Source organism: Astatotilapia calliptera, chromosome 11, assembly GCF_900246225.1.
Source record: "Astatotilapia calliptera chromosome 11, fAstCal1.2, whole genome shotgun sequence".
Lineage (NCBI taxonomy): Eukaryota > Metazoa > Chordata > Actinopteri > Cichliformes > Cichlidae > Astatotilapia > Astatotilapia calliptera.
The window spans coordinates 8,455,827-8,482,234 of record NC_039312.1 but is presented as its reverse complement, the minus strand read 5'-3'; the positions used below and the strand labels follow the sequence as shown (position 1 = coordinate 8,482,234).

The following is a 26,408-nucleotide window of genomic DNA, read 5'->3' as shown; positions in this document are numbered from 1 at the left end:
AAAGCAAATTATTTCAAAAATACATCATCATACATTCTTGTTGGTGCAAATTCAGTTGCTATTTAAACTGAACATAGTTTATGATATGTTAATTTTGAAAAGTGACGCAACAAATCACAACAGTTTTATTAGCAAAGCACGACATCTAGTGGTCGAAACAAAAATCACAAGATAAAATCACCGCAAGGGACTTTATTAATCCAGGAGGGAAATATGCTGAATATGCTGTATTTCCATGCAGAAATTGCAGTTTACTCGCACTCATACTTTTTATTCAATACATCTTGAAAAGTTCATAATCATTCTCAACACAAAAGCTGATACATTTTGAAACATAGAGGACTTATATATGCATCCTGTAGTAGTAGAGTAACAGTGAAATCAAATATGTATAACTATGTATTAGAAAAAATATACTATAGCAACACTTTGTAAGATCCAGTAAGCCCTGTGAAATAGTTCATCTCAAACAGATACAGGACAATGACTTGCAAAGGAAAGTACACCCTTTCAGTTATAATGTTTTGCATATCAGGTCATAATAAAAGTCATCTGATCCGTACCAGATCTTAAAATTAGGCAAATGCAGCCTCTGATGAACAAAAACACATATTACAACATATTACAGTGTGTCATTATTTATTCAGCTAAAACTAAGCTAAAAATGCAGAAGCAGTGTGTAGAAAAATTTTGTTACTGCTTCCATAGGAATTAATAGGAAACTAACAGCCAAGTGCTGCAAGTGTGGGAACCTCTGTAAAAGCAAAGGTTATGTCAGTTTACTGGTCTGGATGTGTGTTAACGTGATAGCACAATGTTCTCAAGAGTGGATATGCCAGCAATTTCAGAGTGGGTCAAATTGCTCTACAACAATGTGAGAGACTGATAAAGTCATACAGAAACCTATTAGGTGAACAGTAATAGCTATTGGATGAAGGGAGCTTTTTTTCTCTACAAATTGCTTTTGTATTTTGACTTAGTTTTTGTTAAATAATTAATGGAACACTGTGACATGTCATGTTTTGTTCATCTGAGGTTGTATTTACCCAACGTTAACACCTGTAAGGCTAAATGACTTTTAATAATGTTCTATTATGTAGAATTGAATTTCTTTTTAAATATACTTGTATCTAAGGTAACTGGAACTGGAAATGTAATATTACGAAATAAAATAAAAATATCCGCTAATAATCACATCACAATTAGCTCTACTGATTAGGATTTTACACAAGCAGGGACATTTTTGTGTAGGTTGTAAATACAATAAAGCCTCGTTATTTTAGACTGAGAAACATTTTGCTAAAATATATAGATGGAAAAGATGGAGACAGAACTCCAACTGTCAGAGTGAGGACTTGGAGGGTTTCATACAGTTGAAAAGAGTCAAAACCAGCTTATACATGATAACTGAAACTCCCAGCAACAAGACTCGTGCGTTCATAAAACCCTGCACTGTAATTTAAAATGTTCTGACTTTGGCAACTCTTAATTACAATATTAAAAACCCCCAAAAACAAACAAACTGTTGACTGTGACAGACTAGTTTTATTTTTTTAATTTACGACTTTTATTTGTTGCTCTAAAATGCATTTAAAATATCAAACAATCAAAAACACATTAATTTAACACTATTTTAAATTAACAATATGTTCCAGTTACCTAACACAAACAAAAGTATGCAGCAAAAACAAATCATAAATCACGTACCGAGTAAGATAGTTATTCATTTAAGTGGTTTAATAAGGCATCAACACAATTAAGTATTAAGGTCAAATATTAAAACATTCTATTTAAAATATACTTTTTAACAAAAATTAATGAACAGGTTAAATTATTGATTTTATTTATCTGTAAGTCACTGAAGTCAGCTACATTACCAGTAATGACCAAGTCTGCAGTAGGTTACAATATTTTGAAAAACATTCAATCAAAAATATTAAGACATTCAAACACCAGATCCACCTTCATTTTAAGCCACATGAACATTTCATGACAGCAGTGTTAAAGTCAGAGTTCACAGCGCCTTAGCACCAAGGTATGTCAGCGACACTGGGATTAAGAATATGCCTGCTGTTTGTAGTCTGTGAAACATATTGTGCCATCAAAGTAATCTAATCTAATATTTGTAATGGAACTAAAAATGGGAATTGTTTCTTCCAGTGAAGCAGTGATTTAGAAACTGGGACATTATCTGTTTGCTTAACGTAGCAGGGAGGAAAACAAAACTCGAGCATCATTTGAATTATTTTAATGACCCTCACTAGTTTCACAGTCCTGTGCAATATAACCACTCACAGCGTTCCTTATCTTCCCATATCAATTTTGAGTGATTAGCATCAAAAGTTGCAAAACTCTCGGTTAATAAATCAAATCTATACGCTGATAACGAGCCCTATAAGTACTGTTCTTTATCCATGTCCTCAAAATACCTTTATCAGCCCTGTGTGAATTTACGTGAATTTCGTGATTTCGATATCTCAAAATAAATTACTGCAGAAACATTAACATCCAGACATCTTGCCAGATGTTTTGTCTGAGGCTGAGAATTTCGTCATCTATATTTTTCCACCGTAGCTTTGATGTGGTGATCACTTTCTGACAAGAGCGTCGTAATAGGAAATAACAGTGTGCGCTTTGCCGAACTCAGTAGCAGAGCTCTCTAAGGAGCACTGCACAATGTGGCTCATGTTTTAATACATGTCGAAGTTATGAAGCAGGAAGTTGGAAAATCAAGTTGTGTCCATTTTCGCAGTTACTTCCTCCACCTCTTGAAGCCCATCACCATACTGCAGCCATAGCATAGTGTCACCACAAAGGCAAATATCTGGGACAGAGAAGAAAGGGGGTTAACCAACATTATGGCCATTATGGAACTACCAGGCCAAATATTATAGCCTGGCAGTTCCAGCTAAAAGCTGGGCACAACAGATGCTCTTTTCTCTTTATAAAACATGACACATGCTTTCACGTTACCAAGAGCTGTATGCAAAAATCTAAATGCAAACCACAGGCTGTATGTAAAAGGTGGACAAAGTCACCATGACAGCACTCACTGGTTAGTGAAGAAGTGTTGAGAAGCCTCAAACTGAGCATTTTCTCTGTTGTTGTACTGAGGTTTTGAACCCAGACATGGTGAGCAAGGAAACACGGCATGATGACAGGCTAGTGTCTTTATCCTGCTTTTCAAGCCTAATGGGACCACAAGGTCATAAGGTGGCAGATCAAAGGGGCTGAGGACCACTTCCTACAGACTTCTACACAGACAGGCATCTATGTGAAACCAGAGGAATTCCCCCCTGCTGGCCATTAGAAAGCGACTGACTTAAGAATGTTCGTCTTTTATATACAGTCTATGTCCAAAACCAAAGCAGCAAGGGGTAATTATAATGAATGGACCTTCTGTAAAACCACATGTACTGTTGCTGGCAGTCGTGCAACTATATTATAACTAGTGCTGTCAAAATTACCGCATTAACACAAATTAATCCGCCATCACGGTCAACACGATTAAAAATTTTATCGCAATTAACGCATCTGGAGTGCAGGATGACTCAAAATCCCTTAAGTGTTTCTGTCAATGCATTTGTCGGGCAGTTTGTCCAAGCGGAGTTACCTTCGCACATGCGCAAATGGGCAGTTGATCTGGTAGTGATGGGCAGCTGAAGGTGATAAACGCACACTGGCCCTCTCGATGGGAAATTTGAGTATTAAAAAATAACAAGACGGAACAGTCGACCGACACAAAGTATTATGCACATTGTGCAGGAAGGAATTTTCTTTTCACCGAAGCACTTCCAGCTTAAAATATCACATTGACGCGAAGCATATGTTAGTCGGGGATGCTGCTAGCACTTTGGCTAATGCGTCACCCAGCTGCAACAAACCACTCACGGAGCATCGGGGACTCAGTAAGTCTACCTCGGACATATTGACTGACGCAATTGCCAAGTGGATTGCAACAAACCTCAGACCTATTAAAATTGTTGAGAACACACGCTTTACATAGCTTTGGTTCCTCGTGTCAAGGACTTGAAGGTCCTCCCCAAAAGTCTTTGTGTTTATTCTGCATTTACTTCATTATGTTGCATAAATGTCAGTTACAAGCTTAAATATAAAGTTAATTGCAATTAGGCTATTGATCAGGTAATTGCGATTAATTACAGAAAATTGTGCGATTAATTAGTTAATCTATTGACAGCACTAAATTACATTTTTTTTAATCTTTCAACAACACTTGCAATATCAGAGACTGAATGTGACAACATATACAGGACTTACCGTGGCTACCACATTAATACTGTACTGCCTGCCATCCAGGAATGTCAAAATATTGCCGCGAGGTTTCAATATGCATGTGGTTTGGTTTGGTAGAATCTTGATGGCAGCTGCTGTTGTTGCTGCCTCCAACACAAAGGCGGCAAAGTAGAAGAGGAGAGCTATGAAATGGTAAAAAAGATCCTGAGAAAAAGAAGAGGAAACACATTATGCACTTTTAGCTTTCAGGGATAAACAACTACAGGCAAGAGTTTTCTTTTTTTCTTCTTTTTTTTGATAAAATTGTTGAACAGCTTAGATTTCATTACTCGGTCCTTATGCCAGTACATGGGAATAAATAAAAGCCCAACTTGCACAACAGTGTTCTAGTCACCGTGGCCTCTTGCACTTTGGAATATATATCAAATTATATTGACAAAGAGAGGCATACAAGACGATGCAAGAAGTGATTTAAACTAGTGCAGTGTAAAGATGTTTAATGAGAGTTTGTGCTGCCGACTCGGTGAGCCTCGTGGATCTACAGGCAGGTCTTTGTTGTGTTTTAGTGTGAGCTCATCATCCATGTCACTCATTGTTCAGATGAAAACAAACAACACCACAAGCCGCTCTTGGGGCGGGGCTCAGAGCCTCAGGCCAGCGTGGCTCTGTCTGAGAGCCCAGACTGGACACAGACATGAGTCCTTTATAATCACAACACAAGAACAAGGCACAACTTCTGGCATTTTTACTTATATTTAAACATCATAACATAGTTATTGCACTAATTAAACTTTTTTTGGCTTCCTTTGCTGTGATTTATATGTTTTACTTCAATTCGAATGCTCAATGTTTTGATCCAGTCTTGGGTAGCATCTTCAGTCACATGTCTTGAAGCTTTGCTCATTTCACTTTAAAGCGATTGAGTGATTGTAAAATGAAGAAGTTATCTTATCTCAGTGGATCTCAGTGGGCCATATAAAGTGATGCATAACCCAACAAGGGAATCCATAAATCCTGCGAGTGTCAGGGTAAATAAATGATACATTTGTGAACATTGCATTGCCTTTTGTCATTGATTCAAAGCCCTATAATGTCTTGTGTCATTTTCCAAGTTCTCTAGTGTGCTAGAAATGTAAAAGATTTGAACAGTTCACAGATGTGACCGAATATCTACAACAAAAACAAACGAATGAACATTACACAATTTACCTGCAGTCACACTGACAAAGCCTATTAATTTAGATGCAATAAAGGAGACTGTACTCAACAGCTAGCTCAACCAGCTAAACAGAAAACCGACAACAGCTGTGATACGTATATTAGTCTATTGTAATATAACAATGTGCAATTGTCTAAACAGGTTTACTGACTCAACTTTAAGAGGGGAGTCTTTATTTGATATGTAGAAACTTCAATGCACCAGTTTGCTAAAATACCGTCTATGCAGTAAAACTGACTGGATTGCAGTTTTCCCACTTAAACAGATCTCCAGTGCGCATGCCACAAACACACATTAACCAGTGGTTAAATTTAACCCACTGGCTTGCCTTTCTTTTTAAACTAAATTATTCCATTTACAGGTTCTTTCAGATCACTGTCTGCTATCTCATAGCAGTTTATGATATGTGACTTTGCTGCTTTTCCAGATTGAGTCAGAGCCTCTCTGATTTACTTATCGCACACCAAACCTTGGTAAATATTTAAATATTTCATTTGAGTGCATTATAGAGGGGGCTCAAAATGAATGTGCAAGTTGGCATGTTTAAAAGAGGATGCTAGGAATTGGGTGATGCGGAGGCAGGTGATCTTTTGTGGCGACCCCAAAAGGGACCAACCGAAAGAAAAAGAAGATGACAGACAGGAAGCTTGACAAACTAATCTATCAACAGCTTACCAAGAAGTTCCAGTCAGTATTGATGCGGTCAGCCAAACCAGTGATGAGGAGAGCGAGGTAGGCGGAGGAGAAAACGAAGGTGGTTACAGACACAAACATCACCCACCCCTGCAGCAGGGGCACCGGCACATTGGACGACGCCACCAGGATCCATACTAGACCACCAAATAACTGGGGACACACACAAGAACCTGCATTAGTGACGGACGCAGTTATTCCTAGAGCTGGGCGATATATCGAGTTTTTTAAAAATATCGATATATTTTCATACGAGATATAAGATGTGACAACATCGTTTATATCGATATAGTCTATGTTACGTTATAATTATACTTGTGGAGCCGCAAGTTTGCCTCTTTCGTCCATTTTTGTCTCTACGCTGCGTTACTGGGCCTCGCCTCTCCTTCACTGAGCACAACTCCCCCTCCCCCATAGCTTCACCTGCAGGCAACGACAAGATGAACACGGCAAATCTCCGTTAACGAGTTACCGCAAATTAGCATTACGGCTACCGTAATGGAGCATCGCGGAGTAATACGTACTGTGCTTCAACGTAATATTACCGTATTGTGTGTGTGTGTCTGTATAAGGACCATAAATGGCATCTGTTAAGAGACACGGTTACAAAGAGGATTTCAAACTCCAGGCTGTCAGTCACGCAGTAGAAGTTGGGAACAGAGCAGCTGTGAAATCTGTCTGTCTTTGTTATTATGCTCAGCGTCTTTTAGTTTACATTTTGACTGCACAATTGTGAGCTTTTTGTTATGCACAAAAACAACATTGTGTTCTTTTATTTATGGAGCATTATTATTTAATAAATGCTGATAATTTATTTTTGAGTAATTTCTTCATGTACATCTGTGCTGTATGTTAATAAAAGTGCCTGATTGACATCTGGGACACAGCTTTGACTAAACTCTCTTTTTGTTCTTACTTTATGGCTTAAAAAAATTATATCGAGATATATATCGTATATCGCCATCCAGCTAAAAAATATCGAGATATGAATTTTGGGTCATATCGCCCAGCCCTAGTTATTCCTATATTTTTTTCACTGCATTAGCAAGGCTGCTTTGAATGAGCCTGCTTCTATCTACTATCTCATCTACTTGCGTCACAGTGTGCAAATTCCTTAGACCATTTTCTTTTAGAGGTAACATGAGGGCAGCGAGTCAGCAAAACATATTATTTTATACTACTGCATCAGCCTGTGCATTCTTAAAAGTGATTTAAATGATATTGTAATGTTCTTTTGAAACACACCCTGAGGCTACAGTCAGTTTTGTTTCTTGACAAAAGCAATCAGTTTTATTGTTTTCAAGGTACAGCAAGTTTTAAAGCAGACTATGAGGATGCATATGTTGTTGCTGCTTGGAGCATTTGGATACCGATCGGCAACAGAATGTAAGTCAAACTGCCATAGCTACAATGACTCATTCTGGAGAAAGACTAGCGTTGATAATGACAAGTTTTATTCAGTGGAAACACCTTTAGCATTAGCAAAGTTTGATATCAGTCACAAGAAAAAATTGGCAGACTGAAGGAGCGTTTAATAAGGCTGTATCTGCGACAGACAATTAGTAAAATAACCACCAAGATTAGAGGACGCATGTAAAGGTGGAGTTGAGGTCACCTTGCCGAGTTATAGGATGCATTTCACTGCTGGCACTGCAGATGCAAACAAGAAGTTATCTGCTCATTTATTAAAGTCTTAAAGTCATAAATAGTTCGCAAGGAGATAACGCTCGTAGACCAGCAGAGTTACAGAGCTGCTGGTAAGGAAACACCGTGACGAAGAGTCACAGTGCGTAGCGCTGACAACGACACTGAGAAAGAAAAAAGGGAGAGAAATGGGAGGAAAAAAATTCTACAAATAAATGTCTAACTGGACTTTAACTGCAAGAATCATCAATTATTAATAAAGACAAAGTGACTATATACACACACACACACACATACACATTGAGGTCACTGATAAATGTACGAATAAAACCAACAGGTGCACCTTTTGTTCGCTCTCTCCTTTCTAAATATAAAAACAACACTTACTATTTCTAAACAGAGGAGGGCTCCGGAATAGGTCCTCAACACGCCCGGTCCCAAAGGTAAAGTAATAGTTGCCGTTGGAAACGAGGTGGCAGCGGGGTTGACAGCGGGGTTGACAGCGGGGTTGGCGGCTGGTTCCGACATCTCTCCTGTTTCTGTCTGCCCCCTTTCTCTTTCCCCCTCTCTCTCTCTCGCCCTCTTGTCTCCCACTAAAAAGAGCCCGTTAAACAAAGGACCGTGACAGCGAGAGAAATTCCTCAGGCGTCATATATCCCCAGAACAGGTCGGACAGGTGCTGGGGCCACTCCCTGGAAGACCGCGCTGCGTTCAAGGACATCACGGAAGCTTGTGCGCCCAGAGCCAATCCTTCACTGGAACGCCTGAACTCCAAAACTGACTATTTGATTTATTTTGAAAACAAGATTTGGGTTATACATGCAGTGGTTCAAGCTGAATAAAAACTTTTACTAGTATCACAACTACTACAACTAATAATAAAAATAATAACAGTGAATTAATCTCACAGTCCGGGCAACAAATCACTTATTTTAAAGGGAAGTGTAAAGTTCTAACTGATATGTATACACTACGAATAGCTATATTAAGAACAGAAGATAGAACACAAATAATCCTGTGATCCAGCTTTGAATTATTACTTTGTGAGGCTCGGGATACACAGTAGCTTTTGCCCAGAACAAGTAAATGTATTTATTCATATACAAAAGACTGACAAGTGGGTTTGACTCAATAGTAAAAGAGCTACTGTTATGTCCGATTTCTAGTTGCATTTAAGTTAGTACTGACTTTCAGAAAGGTCATAAAATGCTCAAGGGTGTGTAGCCTGATGATGATACAACCATAGATAGGTCACTCCTTTATTTCTTTAGTTTGTTCATCTGGCTTTTAAGCTCTCCACACCCTCATTGTCAATTTCACATATCTCTGCTGTTATTAACGAAGGTAAAGGTTAACGCTCTTATTGCGATTTAGATAAATCTAACGCAAATTGAAGGCAGCAATTTAACACAACGCTGAATCGCTCTGTTGGAGCGCTTTACTCCCTCTGTGTGAACGGCCACAGGCAGGCAGACACCACAGCTATTAGAGTATTAGGGAGAGGCAAAAATCTGATAGCTGGAGTCATGACTAGACACTCACTAATCCGTGTTACAAAAGAAATATGGGCTAAGAAGCAGTAGTGCAGGTACTGGTTAACCTTCATAGTGCAGGAGGAAAGAAGCTTTAAAAGTAAATATTAGTTTAAGCAATGACGTAAGAACCAAAGAGATAAAAGCACTGATTTCTAAACCGACACACACTTGCTTGTAGTAAGTGTGTCTGAAAAGATGAGTGTTGAGGAGTAATTTGTTGAAATTGGTGGATCACAAGGTTGTTATTATCAACTGTGGATGAAAAGAGAAGGTTCTTTTGAAAAGCCACTGTTAATGATTAGCCAGGGTTTGTGTTATGTGAGCCAGCACTGATATGACCTCTAAAAAGGCACTATTCACTTCAGCTTGACTCACAGAAGCAGTATGGCCCGAATAAAATTTAGTAATCGAATATGAAAAGTAGGGAAGGCATTTCAAAACGAATCATCTGTAAAGGTTTACTTAGTTATGTAATGTGTAATTAATGAGACATAAAATAAATCTACCATTTGCCGGTGCTATTGTTTGCTTTAGAAGTAGTGGAAGAAGATATAAAGGGTGTTCTTTAAATCACAAATGACAAAAAAAAAAGCAGGGACAGTTAATTTAAATATTGTTGGGTTTTTTTGTTGTTGTTTTTTACTACATAAATCCCCTTTACACAGTTAAAATAGATGCACCACACAATATTATAAAAATGCCATGACAACATACAGTCACATATTAAGTAATTATTAAAAGTTTTTTATGGCATTGGTTTACAGTTTATAAGCGGTTGCTCAAGTTCAATATTAGGGTGACATCATCAGGAATAATCTCCGAAATGATGACGATGATAGACGTGTACAGATTATCACGGATCTGGGTCATTTTGACCCAGCATTTTCAGGTATTTTTCTGTATTATTGTTTATGTTCTGATTCTTTAGTTATCGTGTTTTGAATATTATAAATCTATGTTTCAGTTTTTTCTGGTTAAGGGCTTATTTCTTAGGTTTGCTTTTGTGCCCTCGTGTTTAGTGTAGGTTCAGTTCAGTGTCAAGTCTGCGTCTTTGTGAATTTTTTCTTGATTCCTGTTTTACTTTGAAGGTCCATGTCTTATGTCAGTGTAGGGGAGACCGGGGGAAATTGTAAACATTTTTGACATTTCTGTCTGTAGCTTGGAGCTCTTTTAAGGTAGTGGATTCAAAATGTAATGCAAAGTATTTACATGTCTCTGCTATTTTCTCTGAAAATAAATATTTATGCAGCTATGTGCGTGTGACACAATGCAGAAATCGAGCTTTTGAACATATTCCAACAAGACAAATTATGGAATTTTCAACAAGTGAATATTTCATTAATTTTGGTTGGCCTTCTTTGAGTTTGGCCTCGTTGACTCAGTGGACATTGTAACCTATAACTCTTGCACCAACTTTTGAACATAACAATGAAGCTGAAAAAATGTAGTTGTGCACCAGCTTCATCAACTGAACTATGCGTGTTTGTGTCAAGTTTCTAATCTATCAGAATCACAGTGGTGACAGACGTATGGCACTCCTGCAGTGCAGTCCTCATGAGCCCACAGTGTACAGGTCAGGCACTTAACCCAAGCTTCTTTGGGGTTTGAGTTATTGAAGTTTTCCATGCACACAATACAGAAATTCTCATCAGCGTCTGAGGAATTTGTGTTGTCCTGTTCAGTGTTTTTCATTTTCAGATTTTTCTTTCGCGATGTTAAAAGCTTGGATTGTTTTAAGTTTGTCAGAGTGGATTTGCCTTGTTTCTGGCACAGCCTCTTCTTTGGGAAACGTATTTTCCTCCTTCTGTGGCCTGCTTCAAGGGCCACCTTGACTGGTGTATCAGTGAGTCTTGCTGTTTGTTTCCTTTTTCTTCCCGCTAAAAGGGTTTTTCTTGGTCCAGCTTTTGCATATCTTCAGTTAGAAGACTGCAGATGTGAGGATCTGGAGGAATGGTCACGTCATCAGCTGTAGGACTGGTGAGATAAGCCGCAAGAGGAGCGGACTGTTGGTCAGCTGGAGAAATGTCTGTATGGAGAGTTGGAGAAGGACGATCTGTGACCTGTGATGGAGCAAAGTCACTTTGCTCAAGTATGTTTGGATTGTATAGCCAAATTCCATAGCACTGGAATTCAGCTTGTATAGTCTTTGGTGTAGCTGCTGCTGGAAGTGCAGTTCTGACAAGACCTGGTATTTCATATATTGTCACGGTCTTTCCTGGATTCATTCTCATCCAGCAATTACTTGCACTGTTCATCATCTTTTTCAGTGGGCCATAAACACTCCTGTCAAGTGGTTGGAGTTTGTGACTGCAGTGAGGGGGGAATGTGAGCATCGCAATTCCATTGCGATGTCCATGAGAAGAATTACTTTTTTTTTTTTTTTTAAACGGCTGACCTGGGTGTGGTTTGCAAAGTGCTTCAGAAAGATGAGGAAATCTGTTTCTTGCATCCATCCTGATTTATTTCCACTACCATTACTGCATAACGTATGCGTGGGAACACAAACATTGGAGGAATTGTGTTGCCAATGGCATTAACCACATATACAAAGATGACCAGTGAACCTTTCTCTGCTGATTTCATTGCCCCAACTTGTTTAGTGCCACATTTTGCAATCACTCTGGCTAGGGTTTGCACAGTTGTTATGCCAGTCTCATCAGTATTCCATATGTCATTTGCAGTTAAGGTGTCTCTTTAGAACTTCATCAAATCTTTTGAAAAACATTGCTACATTGTATTTATTAAAATTAGTGGCCTGTGCCAGACTTGTAGCCTCAGCACTTCTAATGGACAAAGTTGGATTTCTTTTCATGTAGGCTGAGAACCATTCTGGTCCAGCCCTCCAGAATTAGTCCCATGACTTTGGATATTTGCATCCATGTTTCACTGCAAGCTGATATGTCAGTTCTTTTACCTGTAATTTTAATCACGAAATATGTTTGTATTTCTAATATACTATATTTTAAATTGTCACTATTACAAATTTCTAACCTTCCCCTGCCTTATCCTTTATCAATTCCTAATTGCTTACCTCACGTGGAGATAGTCCATAAAATGCATCTGCAGCCCTCATCACGTATTATGTTAATTCTTTCTCTTATTTATCAGTGAAGACCATCTTTCCACCATGGTATCCTACTGTGGGAGTCCCCTTGATCCCTGCTCTTCCAGCTTCTTCCTCTCCTTACAAAATCAGTGCAAACTGACATTGCAAATGCCATACAATTTTGCCACAGATCTGTTGGGCTTTCCCTGATTTCTAACATCATTTGATGCTCTCTCCAAAATACTGAGAGGCACCCCTCGGTCAGTCTTTCTCTTCCACGACCTCGACATACTGCAATTCAAAGAAAACAGTTAAAGTAATAGTGGTGTAAGTTGTAACATTTGCATTATTGTTACAATTAACCCAGACTGTTGCCGTTACAACTGACCCAGACTCCTATAGCCCTGCTGTTTAGTTTCCCCCAGTATGCATTATCTTTAGTTCCGTTTTGCCATTTTCACCTTGTGTTTGATTTTGCAATAAACCTCCTTCGCATCTCAGCGAGTGCCTGCTCTTGGGTCCTCATTTATTTGCTCCACAAGGCTCACCCCAGTTAGCCATGACAGTTATGTTAAAATAGGTCTTTTTAAAGGATATGGTATTCCATGTTTTGCAGCATTTTTGAGGTGCACTTACAGTAGTTCAAAAGTGAAACACAAGGTGAACATGTGCAAGCCATGTGTTTGTGACTGTGAATCTCCCACATTGTTGAGAAATTTTACTTTTTAATTTATGTCTGAATGACTTGATTCAAGATATTTCTCCTGCTTTTGGAAACACTGGAACTATTTTTTCATTTGTTTTGTAATTACTGGGATATTTTTAAAATATATGCGTGTTTGTATGTGTGGTGTTTTATTCTTCTTCTTTGTTCTTTTATAGTGAAATCAACTAAAATGTCTGAAATAATGATTGTCTGATGGAGGGATGTTGACATTGGGGAATCAGTAGGCTAAATCAAGCGGATAAACTCCTAAGATCCACTGGACCTTGATTCTCACAAAAACATGGTAATTCAGTTCCACTAAAGATCCTTTCATTTGCTGGTTTTACCCGAGATCTCAGCACAGTCCCCGTATCCAGCACTATTCAGCTCCCCGCCATCACAGAATCCATCATCTGCCAGGTCAGTTTGATCCACCCACTTCCACTTGCCCTCTGTTCATGTGGGTTAGTTTCAGGTTTTAGTTTGCTCCATTTCTAGTACCACTTGTGGTTGAACTCTATCCACGCTGACCAGCAAACTGTACCTAAAGAAGGTACAAATGTATTTGTAATTTTGAAACAACTGTCAGGGTTCAAGCAGGGGTAACCCCCCCCCCCCCCCCCCCCCCCCCCCAAAAAAAAAACAAAACAAAACAAAAGAAAACAAACCCTCTTGGCTACCTCTCAAATACACTGGCATATATCATAACCTCCATGTATCAGAACAAAGTAATAGATTTATCTAACAGAGTAATATGGAATTGCATTCATGAAGATGCAGTTCAAAGATTTTGAAGACGACTGTTTTATGATAAGGCTGTATCACAAGTTTTTCATTGTTAGCCTTTACCCAGAAAAAGCAGCATAATGGCACATTTTCAAAAATAAATGTTCATAGATCTTCAGTATTTCTGTCAGAGCAACACAAGCTATTAGATCTTTAATTAACCAATTATTATTTTTGGATCGCTTACAAATACTTTACACTGTTTCACATGCCACGAAATATCATCAGAATATATAAGGGACATCCTAAATAAGAACAATATAATCTGAAACCTTTTATATACTTTGTCCCTTTATTTCCTTTGTCTATTTCAATTTCCCTTATGGACCAATAAATACATATTTCAGAACACTCAAGGTTACATTCCTTGCTAATCATGTTTTCTTACTCAGTTTTTCTTTGTAGATTCTTTGTACTTCTGGACACTTGTAATTGAGCATCAGGGTACAGCAGTTGTAAATCTCTTATAGACGTTTAGTAAACTTTAATTTACTTTGGAGTTGTGAGTAACTCTGTGTGAAATAGCACGATAATCCTGTGTGCTTAAGCACAAGACCGTTTTACTCTAATCTAATTGCTTAAACCAACCTCTTGAACCCTGATATAAATTTTTCAGTACAGTCGCAGCCTTCAATGATACCGATGCAGTGCCACAGAATTGGTAAAAACTGCAGTAAAAGTGAGCCCCATATTTTCTCAGATAGTGAAAGCCACTACAACTGTAAAAGAAAAAGAAATTAAAATAAGAAACCCAATTTTAGTTAATTTTAGAACAATTTTACTGATTTGTTGGTGGTAATGGTTCTTAGTGAAATATGCAAACACAGTAGTCTCAATCACTGAAATTGTCTGCATATTTGCAGGAAATGTGAAATATAAATGTTTTTTTCAGGAGTCTGATCCTTGTCTTGACATGTGCAGTGAGTGGTCAAGGTCAAGATGATGACGAGGCAACTGCCTCTCTTCCTCCTCTTCTTCTCCTGCTCTTCGGGAACTCACAGATGAAAAACATGGTGGCTTCACACTCCACGTGAGCCCACGTTCCAGTGCTGAGCAGCTCCACGCAGCTGGAGTTTGTGTTGGGCTGTAGCTCCTCCTCTTGGCTCCAAGATGCAAAACCCTGCAGAGGGGTGGAGTCTGCATAAACGTGACTGCTCCCGTCCTGATTTTAGAAAATAGAGAAGAGATTAAAAACAACAACAACAGTTTGTCATCATTTGTTAACTAATTTTGTTCTGTTTTTGACCAACACTGCCCACAACAGCCTAAAATATGTCCTTCTTACACTTTACACAACCGTCTTTTATTTTTCCACATTAAAAGTATCAAAAAAGCATTAGACTTACTAATTACTACCTAGTTAATATTATCAAAACCACTTACCATGCCCTTGGTTTGAGTCTGCACTCCTATATACACTCTTGTCAGTCCTGCCTGACTAACATAGTCTGCCATGAGACGGTTGATGTTGGTGCTTTTAGGCATGGCCAGGTTGCCTCCTCTGAGCTTGCAGTTCATTGAAGCCTCTCTAAACCTCTTGGGCTCCTTCACCAGCAGGTAGTACCTCTCTTCTGTTTCTCTCAAGCCAAGAACCACTGAACAGGACATGTGCAAAGGTTAAAGGTCATCTGACATAAGTTTAAAGGCATGTTTTCATTGTTCTGATTTTTTCTTCTTAACACAGAAACCAAATTAGAAGTCAAGTGGCAGGATGATGCACAGACATGAAGGGACTAGTGTGTAATGTAAGTCTTGAATGAAGAAAGGATTTGGTGTTTTGAGGCCAGACTTGATACAAGCTCTTTCACACAGAAACCTGTCTCAGTTCCTTCTATTAAATTTTAAAGGTAAGACATCGTCTAGTGTCTAGTAAAAGATTGAAAACATAGCGACTTACCGTTCTTCACAAACTTGACTGCATTCCCCAGCTTGCCTACATTGATATCGAGCTGTCCAACCACCTTCCTGTACCTCCCACAGTCACACATTGTACCTAATAGATCAAATGGGGTTAGGACAGCTCGGATGAATATTTGTCTGAATGTCAGAAGATGTCAGAAAATTAGGCAAATGTGGAACCTGCTTCTTGGTACAAGGACTAGTGATTGTAATAAGGATCATTAAATGCTTTTCTACAGCATTGCTCCCTTAGGGACAATCTCCATTAGCATCTAGTAGAACTGATTGAGAGTCACAAACAAATACTTGTTTTTTTTTCCCAGAAAGGAATTTGAAGGAATTCATTAATAATGTGTTTAAATGTTGTTTATTGAACTCCGTTTCCCAGATCAAATCCACTTATGGGTGTGCTAAAAGTTTTCGTCACGGCTGGGGTATCAGTCGTGTGGTGTTTGTAGAAAAAGGACCCAATATTCAGGAGACGGCTAGATGCAGGTAAGCGTTTATTTACAACGTGAAAAACAGGAAACGAGGCACGAGAAATTACTAAAAACCTAAACTGGGAACACTAATGAGGAGATCTGAAATAATAACCAACACAGACGAACCGACAAATACACATGCACAGTAATCAGGAAATGACAGGAAAACAGCTGAAACTAATGAGCAAGATGAGCCACAGACCTTCAAAGTAAAACAGGAAATTTACAGACTGTTTTACCAACACAGAGACACAAACAGAGCACCGGAGGAGGACACAGGTTATAACACAACACTAAACACAAGACCCCAAATCCTAGGAACTAAGAAAACAAGAACTAACCCAAAACATAAGAAAATACTAATATTAAACACAAAACACTGGGTCTAACGGCCCATACCATGACAGTTTAAGTAAATACTGCAGCATTCTTTTTCAAGGTTGTTTGACTGCATGAGTAAGACTTTATCATTTGACCCACAACAAGTTACTGATTCATTTCCAGTGATTCAGTATTTTGCACAACCACTTTCAGCAGCAATAACTTGGAGTTACTGCATGACTTGATCATCTCTCACATGGCTGTGGAGGAATTCTGGCCCACTCTTTTTCACTGTGTAGGCGGGGTATTCATTTACATACAACTCTCTTCAGGTCCTGCCACAGTATTCCAACCCAGATGAGGTCTGGTCTTTGACCATTGAACCTTGGTTCTGTTCTTTTTTTAGCCATCCTGATAGATATTTTTGGTGCTGTGCCTGAGATCACTGTCCCATTTTTGGCTAAACTTTAGCTGTCAGACAGATGGCCTCACATTTGACTCCAGAATACTTTGGCATAGGCATGAGTTCAATGACAGCAAGGTGCCGTGGTCGTGTGGCTGTAAAACAAATCCGAATCATCACCGTGCTTGATAGCTGGTATGAGTGTTTGTGCTGATATGCTCTAAACATCTCCGCTTTGGGCTGGTCCATCCAAAGGACAGTGCTCGAGTTTTGTGATTTGTTTAGATGCAGCTTAGAGAGAAGAGACATTCTCCTGACAATCCTTCCGAAACAACCATACCTGTTCAGTCTTTTGTGATTATACTATCATGAACTTTAACATTTAACATGCTAACCAAGACCTGTAGAGGCTGAGATGTAGCTCAGTGTCTCTGAGAATTGCATGGTGTGACACTGGGGTGAATTTGCTCTGACTTCCACTGGGTGTCATTGTGTTACCAAACATCTGAGCGCTCCAGACCAGCAAACTGACATCAGTGTTAAAAGTGACGACCAGTTAATCAAGTGCATTTTGATTAGCAGCACCTAGCTCTTTTTACTCTAATAATTCCTCTGGGATCAGTAGGAATGTACTTAGTTTTTCACAGGACTCATGCAAAAAGCTTTTTTAGTTTTGGCTGTATGACTTAAAACGAGAGGCAGTGTCTGCATGCTGTTACCTGGTTTCCCTTTTAAACCAGCTGGTCCATCTACACCTTTATCACCCTTGTCACCTGCAGAAGAATCAAAAATCATTAATAGCACCCTTTGTTGTTAGCTGTATTTCAACCTCGTAGAAGCTTCCTGTTGACCTTGTCATGTAGTTACAACGTTCTACCACCAGATGGCTGTATCACACATTGAAAACTCAACAGGGCCGCATGCCTTTGTAGCTTGCCATCACCAGTGTGTGAATGTGTGTGTGAATGGGTGGATGATTGCGTATAGTGTAAAGCGCTTTGGGGTCCTTAGGACCAAGTAAAGCGCTATACAAATACAGACCATTTACCATTTATTTACCTTTCTAGATGGTCAAAGTTTGACCAACATTAGGTCACAATTAATTATTCCAACAAGATAATTTATACCAAATAACAGTAACATCCACATATATTTTTAATTGAGAGATATCATCAAATGTTACTGTTTGTGTGTAAATCTTGTCCTGAATTTGCACTCACACTGTTGTTTCATTGTGGAAAATAACCCAAATGGCAGTTGCAAATTTTGGGGAAGTGGGTTGCAGTACAAACATCACAATGGCCTAGCTTTGAATGAGGAACAGCCAGAACAGTGAAATACTGTACCTGTAATCTGACCAGTTGTTTTGCCATACTGATGGATTTGATTTATTTGAGCTTGTTTGAGCTCCTTTGCAAAAAATACGGAAAAACACAGTGGGTAAATATGGTAAAATGTGACCTGATACGGCTTTCCAGTGTCTCAGTGGAGTATACAGTAGAATTCATCCCAAACAGTCCTCCAGCTGCAGTTAGTTGCCTTTTTTGTTCCATATAAACTCAGTAACTCCACAGTTTTACAGTCTGTAGATTTATATAGTTGTTCTTTTGGCCAAAAACGATGTAAGCTCTGCAGACAATCTGATAAGAATCCATATACATGGAGTTACAATTATAAAAGCGATGTCTGTTCATTTATCATGTTTTTATATTATGAATGAACACCAATTGCCCATGTGGAAACTGAACTGAATTTCTTCAGTGCTCCTGTATCACGGCCAACATTCTTGCAAACACGAACTGAATTTGAGCTTGTGATCTTGTTATGTTGGCATGTTCCTGAAAACAAGTGTTTTTATTCAGGTGTTTTATGAGTTTTGGGCTTTCAGCATCAATGAAATCCAAAGCTGTGACTTCACTCCTTTGCCTGATATAGCTTACACACAGCCACTTTCCTAATAGCGTATTAATCATAATGAATACTGAGAAACTGAATGTCTAGAAAGACAGGGGAACATGACTGCTCATAAAAACAAAAACTACAATGGAAACTGCCACTTTAGCCACTTCAGGCAGAGCAACTGCATGACATCATGTTGCAGGATCTTTTGATGCGATAACTTAAAACGTGAAAGAAACAGACAAAAATACAAGCCTTTAGTGGAAACTGTCTAGTTAGCTCAATAATGAGCAGATTTAATTTTTAAAAACTCTCCTTGTGTGTTTGTCTTGGGACTAATTAAGTCTGCCAGTTAGTGTAGTTATGTGGGTTTTAGTTGAGACCATTGTTAGGGAGCGAGCGGCAGTGAAATCTCAGGAGGGCATCCGGGAGGCCGTATTTTTTCTTAAAGACAATTTGAAAGTCATTAAGCGTCTGCAGAAATCTCACAGCTACCTATCAAAATGTTTAATGGCACTGGAGCGAGAACAAATTTATACACTCGAATGAAAAATGAAAGGTCATTAATCTTTCTCGCTTTTGGAAACTGAGGAACTAAGTATTACCCCCTGATGCACTTTATTAGTTCTTAGTTATTTATTATTTTATTGTAAATATTACACTTGAATGAGTAATGCAATAGTAAGGTTTTACAGTATGGTTTCAGGCAGATGGATGGACAGATAGGAGGCAGGACTAGAGAAGCACTGAGACTGACAGGAAACTGTGTTAAACTGCATATCAAACCTGAACTTTAGATTAAAATGACTTTGTTGTACCTCTGTCTCCAGTAGGCCCAATCTTTCCTGTGTGGCCCAATTCTCCTTTAAGGCCCGACTCCCCCGGCACTCCTGCGGGAGAAAGGAAGGATGAGATTTGGAGGTATTTGCGACAGAATAAAGAAATATTATTTGGAAAAAGTGTTGAAAATGCTGTTTCAGTCCAACATAGTCTGCATATGCCAGAAAAGTAGAGGAGGTGTGCATGTTGGAACTTCACATATTGTAAATGTGGTCGAAGTCAGCATAAACTGGAAAAATCAGTTATTATTATGGTGTTAATTTACGCTTTTAATAATAATCAATTTCTTTTGTGTTAGTATCATTATATTTTAGTTTCTTTTGTATAATCTGTGCAACTCTATTCCACGCCATTCAATCTTTTAAGGACTCTCCCTGCAAAAACTGCTGTCGGATCCACTGTCTGTTAAATGCATGTATTTCTAGTGTCATTTTTACTGTTATTTATTTAATCATGTATTAATACGTTTTATTATTTTATTATTTTTAATCTAAAAAACAAAGTGATTGTAATGGATTGAAGTACACTGTAATCTGATTACCACTGCCTGGCTTACTGTTTTGTTTGTCTTTAGAAGAACTCAGGAGTGTGCATGATTTTGGAGGGTGCCTTAAAAATGTATCCTAAATGGCGAACATTAAACTAAAAGGCTGTGTGTGTGTGTGTGTGTGTGTGTGTGTGTGTGTGTGTGTGTGTGTGTGTGTGTGTGTATGCGCATGGGAAAACTAGCAGACCGAGGCTCTCTGCCAGCCCCTGAATGAGTGTTTCCTCAGGAAACTATTCAACTGAAAATTGATGGCGTTCGAAATACTAAGTGACGCATTGGAGAAGCCTGCCACTATTAGAGGGATTTGCCACACACACACGTACAGCCAGCTATTCACTAATATTTCACATGTCCCGCTTGCGCATGTTGATTTTCGACTCGGTGATTTGTGAGAAGTGTTGGCAGAAGGCATGAGTTCTTATGGATTGTGTGAGGTCGCTGGGAAAAATTTGCTCATACAAGGGTGCGATTTTTATTTATTTTTTTCTTTTAAATTAGGAAAATTCTGCATGAAAGCGCCCGAGAAGCACACTCACAAAGTGAATGCTTCAACAACACTGAAGTGACAAGTGACGACAAGAAGTGATTATACGTGTTTGTTTTGTTGCCACACGAAGAAAGTTAATCTGGTGGTCTTTTGTTATTCCATCTGCAACAGGTGAATAATGTTTTAGCAGTGCTTACGCTTGCCAGTTAAACGGCCTATCTCAACGTTCAGATAACGGTCCTTCCTATCACTTTTAATGGCCAACCACCCCAACTGGTTTAACGTCTGGAATCTCCAGCTGCTGGAGGATAAAGGAGGCGAAGCCTTGGGGCCTAAGGCAATTTAAATAAAGCCTTCAGCTATTTCAAAACACCCTTGAACTAAGCAACTAGCTGTTGCTATAATACAACAAAAATAAAATGCGTTTGGTTTCTAAAATGATCTTAAATCAGTGTATTGACTAAATGTTGCTTGCACAGTTGCAGAAGTGGAGTCTCATTTTTGACATTTCTGTTTAGTAGAGATTAATAGAGAGATGGAACATGAAAATAAGGTTGTTCTGTTGTGCACTTCTAGCTACCTAAAAGTGCACAAGATCTAAGATCCTCACATAACACCATAGTTTTGAGCCAGAGCGATATATCAGCCAATACATAATGGAAAAATAGATGTGTCTCATCTCATGGCTTGTCTGGCACCCTGTGCAGCATACACGAACCAGAGACTCGTAACGCCTCACTAGGTTATAGACATACTGTATTTAAACTGTCTGTTGATACTGGCTCTAAAAACCTTGCACTGGACATGCTCTTCCACCTTTTTTGGTCTATAATGCAAAGATTTCAACCTCAGTTATAGTTTCGATTCAAGCTAAAAAATGTACAAGTCCAGCACAACAGTTTGTTGTTTGTTGGAGCAACAAACTGTTTTTGTTGCCCACAGGAGCATTAGCAGTCACATATTCCCATTTAACATTCCAAAATTAAGCAACTGTTTCCTGTAAAACTGCCTAAATTAAAACAGGGAATACATGCGTCATCTGTCAGGCTGCTGACATACTACAGTTACAGAATCATCACAGAAACCTGCTTTCATGCCTACAGTAAGTATACACACATAGAAACCATAATGACTGGCTTTTCTATATCGTTGAATAATATCCGCAAAGTTGAAAAGTTGAAAGAGTTTCACGTGCACGTGCTTTCTGCACTTTTGAAAATGACCCCAGCGGCCCTGGCATTCGTCTCCCACACACACTGATAAAAGAAGGGTGTTTTTAGTGTGCAGCGTGCACATGTCTGCTGAGCTCTGTGAGACGTTATAGAATAAAAGCTGGGTGTGTGCACACAAACGATCATGACACTATATTTATTGCATTTATATTTACACACGTGTGAACTGTGTCTGCTGTCTTGTACTCTCTGGCATGTGCAGGATGCTGCATTGCATGCATTTTTTTTTTTAAGCATGTGTGAGCAGGTATTTGTGTGTATGCCTATCAGCTCAGCTGGAAAAAAAAACCTTGTGAAAACCCCTGCTTTCTTCAGCAGCAATTTACAGATCTGCTTCCTCCACAAATATACAGATGTCATGTCAGTGCAGTGCTGTTTGTCTGTGGCACAGTGCAGCTCACACCACAGCAAAGGGAGGCAAGCTGCAACAGCAGGGAAATGCAAAAGCTGCACACTGGGTGGTTTTGTTACTAGCTATGTTTGTTCATATTAGACAAGCAAGGAAAATTAACTTTTTTAAAAAAGAGACTGGTCAAGCCAGACTTAATTTTTTTATTTCCTAGGTGTGATTATATAGATGTACACTTATGGCACTCATCACTTTTTCTCTTCTTTTTAACCTTCAGCTGTTCTACCCCACTGCAATACCTAAAGGAAACATGCTAATGAAGAAGCTGGGGGTTTTCTTGTATTTACATCTATTCAAAAATAATAAAAAAAAAGAATTCTGAGAAGTGAGTTTGGAAAAACTATTTTACAGTATGTGATTTGAAAACCTGACAATTAGATTTTTTTAGAGGTTTTAAATACAAATGGAATTTTTTTCAAAGAGCATTGTGTCACGTTTATTAGACTTGGAAAATTGTACTAAGTATAAGAGTCACATTTTTGTATTTGTTAGCAAGCGTATGACTAAAAAGTACTGCAGTCAGCTCCATTTGCCTCTGTGTGCACACTTACCAGATGAATGGGGAGCAGCTACAATGAAAATATCAGGAAGGGAGCAGTCGCCTGCACCTGTTAACTGAGTGTCTGAGTGCCATTAAGGCAGATGTAGAGTCATTGTGATTATACTGATGCTTGCCTGTTACACCATCCTAAACCGCACTCTGATAGAAAAGCAAATTAGATTTTATTTGGGTTATACTGGTGATAAAGGGAAACCCCACTGATTTTACACATCAGTTTATTTACTGGCTCAATGAGGACTGCGCTCGTGGACAAAAAGTTGTATGAATCCTTTTTTTTTCTTTCTAAATGTCTTTCATGTTTTGTGAGTGTACACATTACCGGGGTCTACGTGTTTTTGTCCTACAGCTTAGCCATTTTTGACTAGAAGGATACTGGATACCTGGAAGTCCTGGTGGTCCATTCTTCCCCAGTTTCCCCTGATCTCCATCATCTCCAATCCCACCTTGGTCCCCTGGATTTTAGAAAAGAAAGATTGTAAACAAAAAGGCCATCAATGTGGCGATCCATTATCAGCACTAACAGCACGTCAGAAACCACTTCAGCAAAGAGCTTTGGTGAATGATTGTGTTTAAGTTTTAATGTAAGTGTGGCAGAGTGTTTCTAATCATCACAAGGAGATGGACTGAATCCTCTTTGGATGTTTATAAAGAAGAAATAACTCTGTTTTAATAAGTCTTCGGCGAGCCAGTATAATTTTTAGAGACATCGGTGCTTTAAAAGTATTAATGGCACAAAGTCCTTTTTAGAGCTGAAAGCACAAATGAGGTGTAGCAGAAATGTTTGAGGCGGGACCATGGATCAAAAGGCTCTTGGCATGAAATCTTAAGAGATTTCTGAATGTCTATTAAAACAGTAATTTCGCCTCAGTTGTTGATGCAGGCAGCAGTTTATATCTTGTTAAATGCTGGGCTTAGAAAGAAGGACTCTGCTTAGAGTCTGCTTCTATTAGGCTGGCAGAAGTACTTAGGAAAACTGATAATTCAGCTCGGTCAGCTGTGTAGACATTTTCAAGCTAAATCACTGCACGGTCAAGTGATACAGTCTGCGTAACTATTTAATTTTGTGGACTACTAAACTGAAACCATGTAGCATAAAATTAGCAAAAGGCCTGGTTTGTGTGATTAAGGTGTCAAATCAAATGAAGATCTTTCATCTGCTATTTAACATGTCGCAGTAGCAATAAGATAGGTTATTTCCCCAAAAATGTCAGAATTCGGTGTTTATTGTCGTTCAATTTCAAGAACTGGGCCTGCAGCGTCCCACTTTTTTACGTCTAAAAAAAAAAAAAAAAAAATTCCCGTAAATCTATATAAGAATGATGAAGTCAACATACCAGTAAATGTAATAAAACTGTGTTTGTTGAAAAAGGTTAAAATAAGTCGTAAGACATTTTTGAGGGGTCTAAAACTGGGAAAAATGCGCATCTGTCACCCACCGAAATACACAGATGTGAGTCTACACAAACTCAAGAGACTGCCTCTGTGGTGAGTAGTATCTGGATGAGTCTTGTACAAATAATCTGTTCGCGTTTGTGGCAGCTGTCTAAATACACAATATCACGATGGAACAATGGGAAACTTCTCTGGAAAGCTGTGAAAGTGTAACTGATGGTACAGACGCCTCTTCCCTTTGCCCATCACAAACATAATTTAACTTTATTTCAGAAGCTGCTTTTGTAAAACAGACTTTGTTTTGGATATACCATATCATACCATACCATACCACCTTTATTTATAAAGCACTTTAACATAAAACCAGAGTTCACAAAGTGCTGTACATGCTAAAAGCATAAGTAAAGAAAATTAAAATGAGATAAGATAAAATAAATAACTAAAAAACTAAAATAAATTAAATTAAATTATAAAACTTCAACAATTTAATAAATGGCCTTCGTCACAATGAGAGAATCTTTTAAATTTTTTTGCCTTTTAGCTTAACAATCTCAGTTTCTGCATGCCAGCTCCTTGAGAGACGGGCCTCTGGCTTCCATTTACAATAAAGGCCGTTTTTTTTTTCTCGTTTTTTTCCAGCACAGTGCGCAAAAAAGAGAGGAAAAAAGCATAGCTTCACTTTGTGTTTTATTAGGGTCTGTCTGTCTCAATCAGCAGGGGAGCAAGCCACTGGATGTCATAAAATGGAAAACACACACAGGGAGGCATTCCCTCCAAAAGACCGCGGGGTAGCAGACAGTGAGCTAGTAAACTTTAGAACATTTAATGCTTGGTGGCTTTATCATCAGCTCTTTAAACTATAAAACATTTAGGGGGTATTTCCTCAGAACGTTGCACTCTCACACTCTAACACTCTCCTGTAACGTTGGGACACAACAACGTTTCCAACATCACGAACAAACATGAGTACAAAGTACATGAGTACTGTTGATTTTAGGTTGAAAACATTTTAGACTTCATTATGCAAAGATAAACATTTACAAATCAAGCTGACATCCAGTCAAAATGCAAACACACACATTTACAACAGCGCCACAGTGCGTTACCTTTAGCTCCTGGTATCAAGGAGCTGGTGCAAACCTCTATAGAAACAGAAACGTAGCTGAAGATGGCTACAAACACGCAGAGCACCAAGAGCCGCGGCATCTCCCAACCATCACAGACCGCTGCAGAAAATCCAAACCTTTTGGCTTTTTGGAGCAGATGGTCGAGGAGCAGGGATCAGCGTAGCATTAGTGACAGAAGAAAGCAGTGCTGCTGTTTGTAGGACACACAGACACACTTGTTTATACAGTCTTATCAGTTAATTGTCAAAATGTCAAACAACACTCACCAGAGTACTGCATTCCTGTGCATGTGGTTTAACTTTTTAATTGCATGTGAAAAATCTTACCATTATTTGGACAGATACATGGGTACCCTGTAAAGAATAAAGTACAATGTCTTGATACATGCTCAATTATCCAGGTAAGGAAAACACAAGGAAGTCCGTTTCTCGATCATTAATATGCAAATTGTCATGACCGTTGATCAGCTGAGACTGGAAAAAGTCACGCAGATAAGTGACGTGATTAAATGTTTCTCCTACTGAAAACCCTATGCCTAGATAAACAGAATTAACTTTTAGGAATAAAATGAAACGAACACTTCAGTCCTCTGATTGAGGTTTAACACTCCCTTAGAGGTTGGCACATGCTAACAGTTGATATTTTCATTCTTGGAGAGAGAATGTGGAATCATGGGAACGTCTGAGAGCCACCTGTGCTTTGCTTTGGTATTACTTTCACTGATACAAGAAAAATCTCTGCTCATGCTCGGCTAGCACTGGGGAGTAACAACTGCTTCTAATTTACTGAAGGGAAATTAGATGAACCAGAGCTCACAATAACACTGCGAAGGTCCTGAATGAAAAAAAGTGCTAATAACATTCTTGGAAGTGTAAAAGTAAATACTTTCAGTCAGAACAAATAGTTCCAGTGAAAGTGATTTTTT

At 38.7% G+C, this 26,408-nt stretch overlaps 2 protein-coding genes across 2 annotated transcripts; both read right to left on the bottom strand.

The window, feature by feature from the left end:
* Window positions 1–1,826: 1,826 nt before the first annotated feature.
* Window positions 1,827–8,551, bottom strand: mal2 (mal, T cell differentiation protein 2). The gene is made up of 4 exons (XM_026185762.1): window positions 8,198–8,551; window positions 6,149–6,319; window positions 4,279–4,458; window positions 1,827–2,824 (listed from the first exon to the last, which is right to left on the bottom strand). The coding sequence occupies exons 1-4, from the start codon at window positions 8,336–8,338 to the stop codon at window positions 2,753–2,755; spliced, it is 564 nt and encodes a 187-aa protein (XP_026041547.1). The 5' UTR covers window positions 8,339–8,551; the 3' UTR covers window positions 1,827–2,752.
* Window positions 8,552–14,043: 5,492 nt separating this feature from the next.
* colec10 (collectin sub-family member 10 (C-type lectin)) lies at window positions 14,044–25,650 on the bottom strand. The gene is made up of 7 exons (XM_026186010.1): window positions 25,463–25,650; window positions 23,345–23,416; window positions 19,706–19,777; window positions 17,708–17,761; window positions 15,781–15,876; window positions 15,267–15,478; window positions 14,044–15,045 (listed from the first exon to the last, which is right to left on the bottom strand). Exons 1-7 carry the CDS (start codon window positions 25,560–25,562, stop codon window positions 14,818–14,820), a joined length of 834 nt encoding a protein of 277 aa, XP_026041795.1. The 5' UTR covers window positions 25,563–25,650; the 3' UTR covers window positions 14,044–14,817.
* Between the last annotated feature and the right edge of the window lie 758 nt (window positions 25,651–26,408).

Bases quoted from the DNA above. Each gene is read 5' to 3' on its own strand.
- mal2 (XM_026185762.1), bottom strand. From the start codon at position 8,338: ATGTCGGAACCAGCCGCCAACCCCGCTGTCAACCCCGCTGTCAACCCC. The intron at 4,459-6,148 runs GTAAGCTGTTGA...TCTTTTTCTCAG, and splicing joins ATACTGACTGGAACTTCTTG to GATCTTTTTTACCATTTCAT. The intron at 2,825-4,278 runs GTAAGTCCTGTA...TCTCTGTCCCAG, and splicing joins GTATTAATGTGGTAGCCACG to ATATTTGCCTTTGTGGTGAC.
- colec10 (XM_026186010.1), bottom strand. From the start codon at position 25,562: ATGCCGCGGCTCTTGGTGCTCTGCGTGTTTGTAGCCATCTTCAGCTAC. The intron at 19,778-23,344 runs GTATCCAGTATC...TTTCTCCCGCAG, and splicing joins TGGACCACCAGGACTTCCAG to GAGTGCCGGGGGAGTCGGGC. The intron at 17,762-19,705 runs GTACAACAAAGT...ATTCTTCTGCAG, and splicing joins TGGGCCTACTGGAGACAGAG to GTGACAAGGGTGATAAAGGT.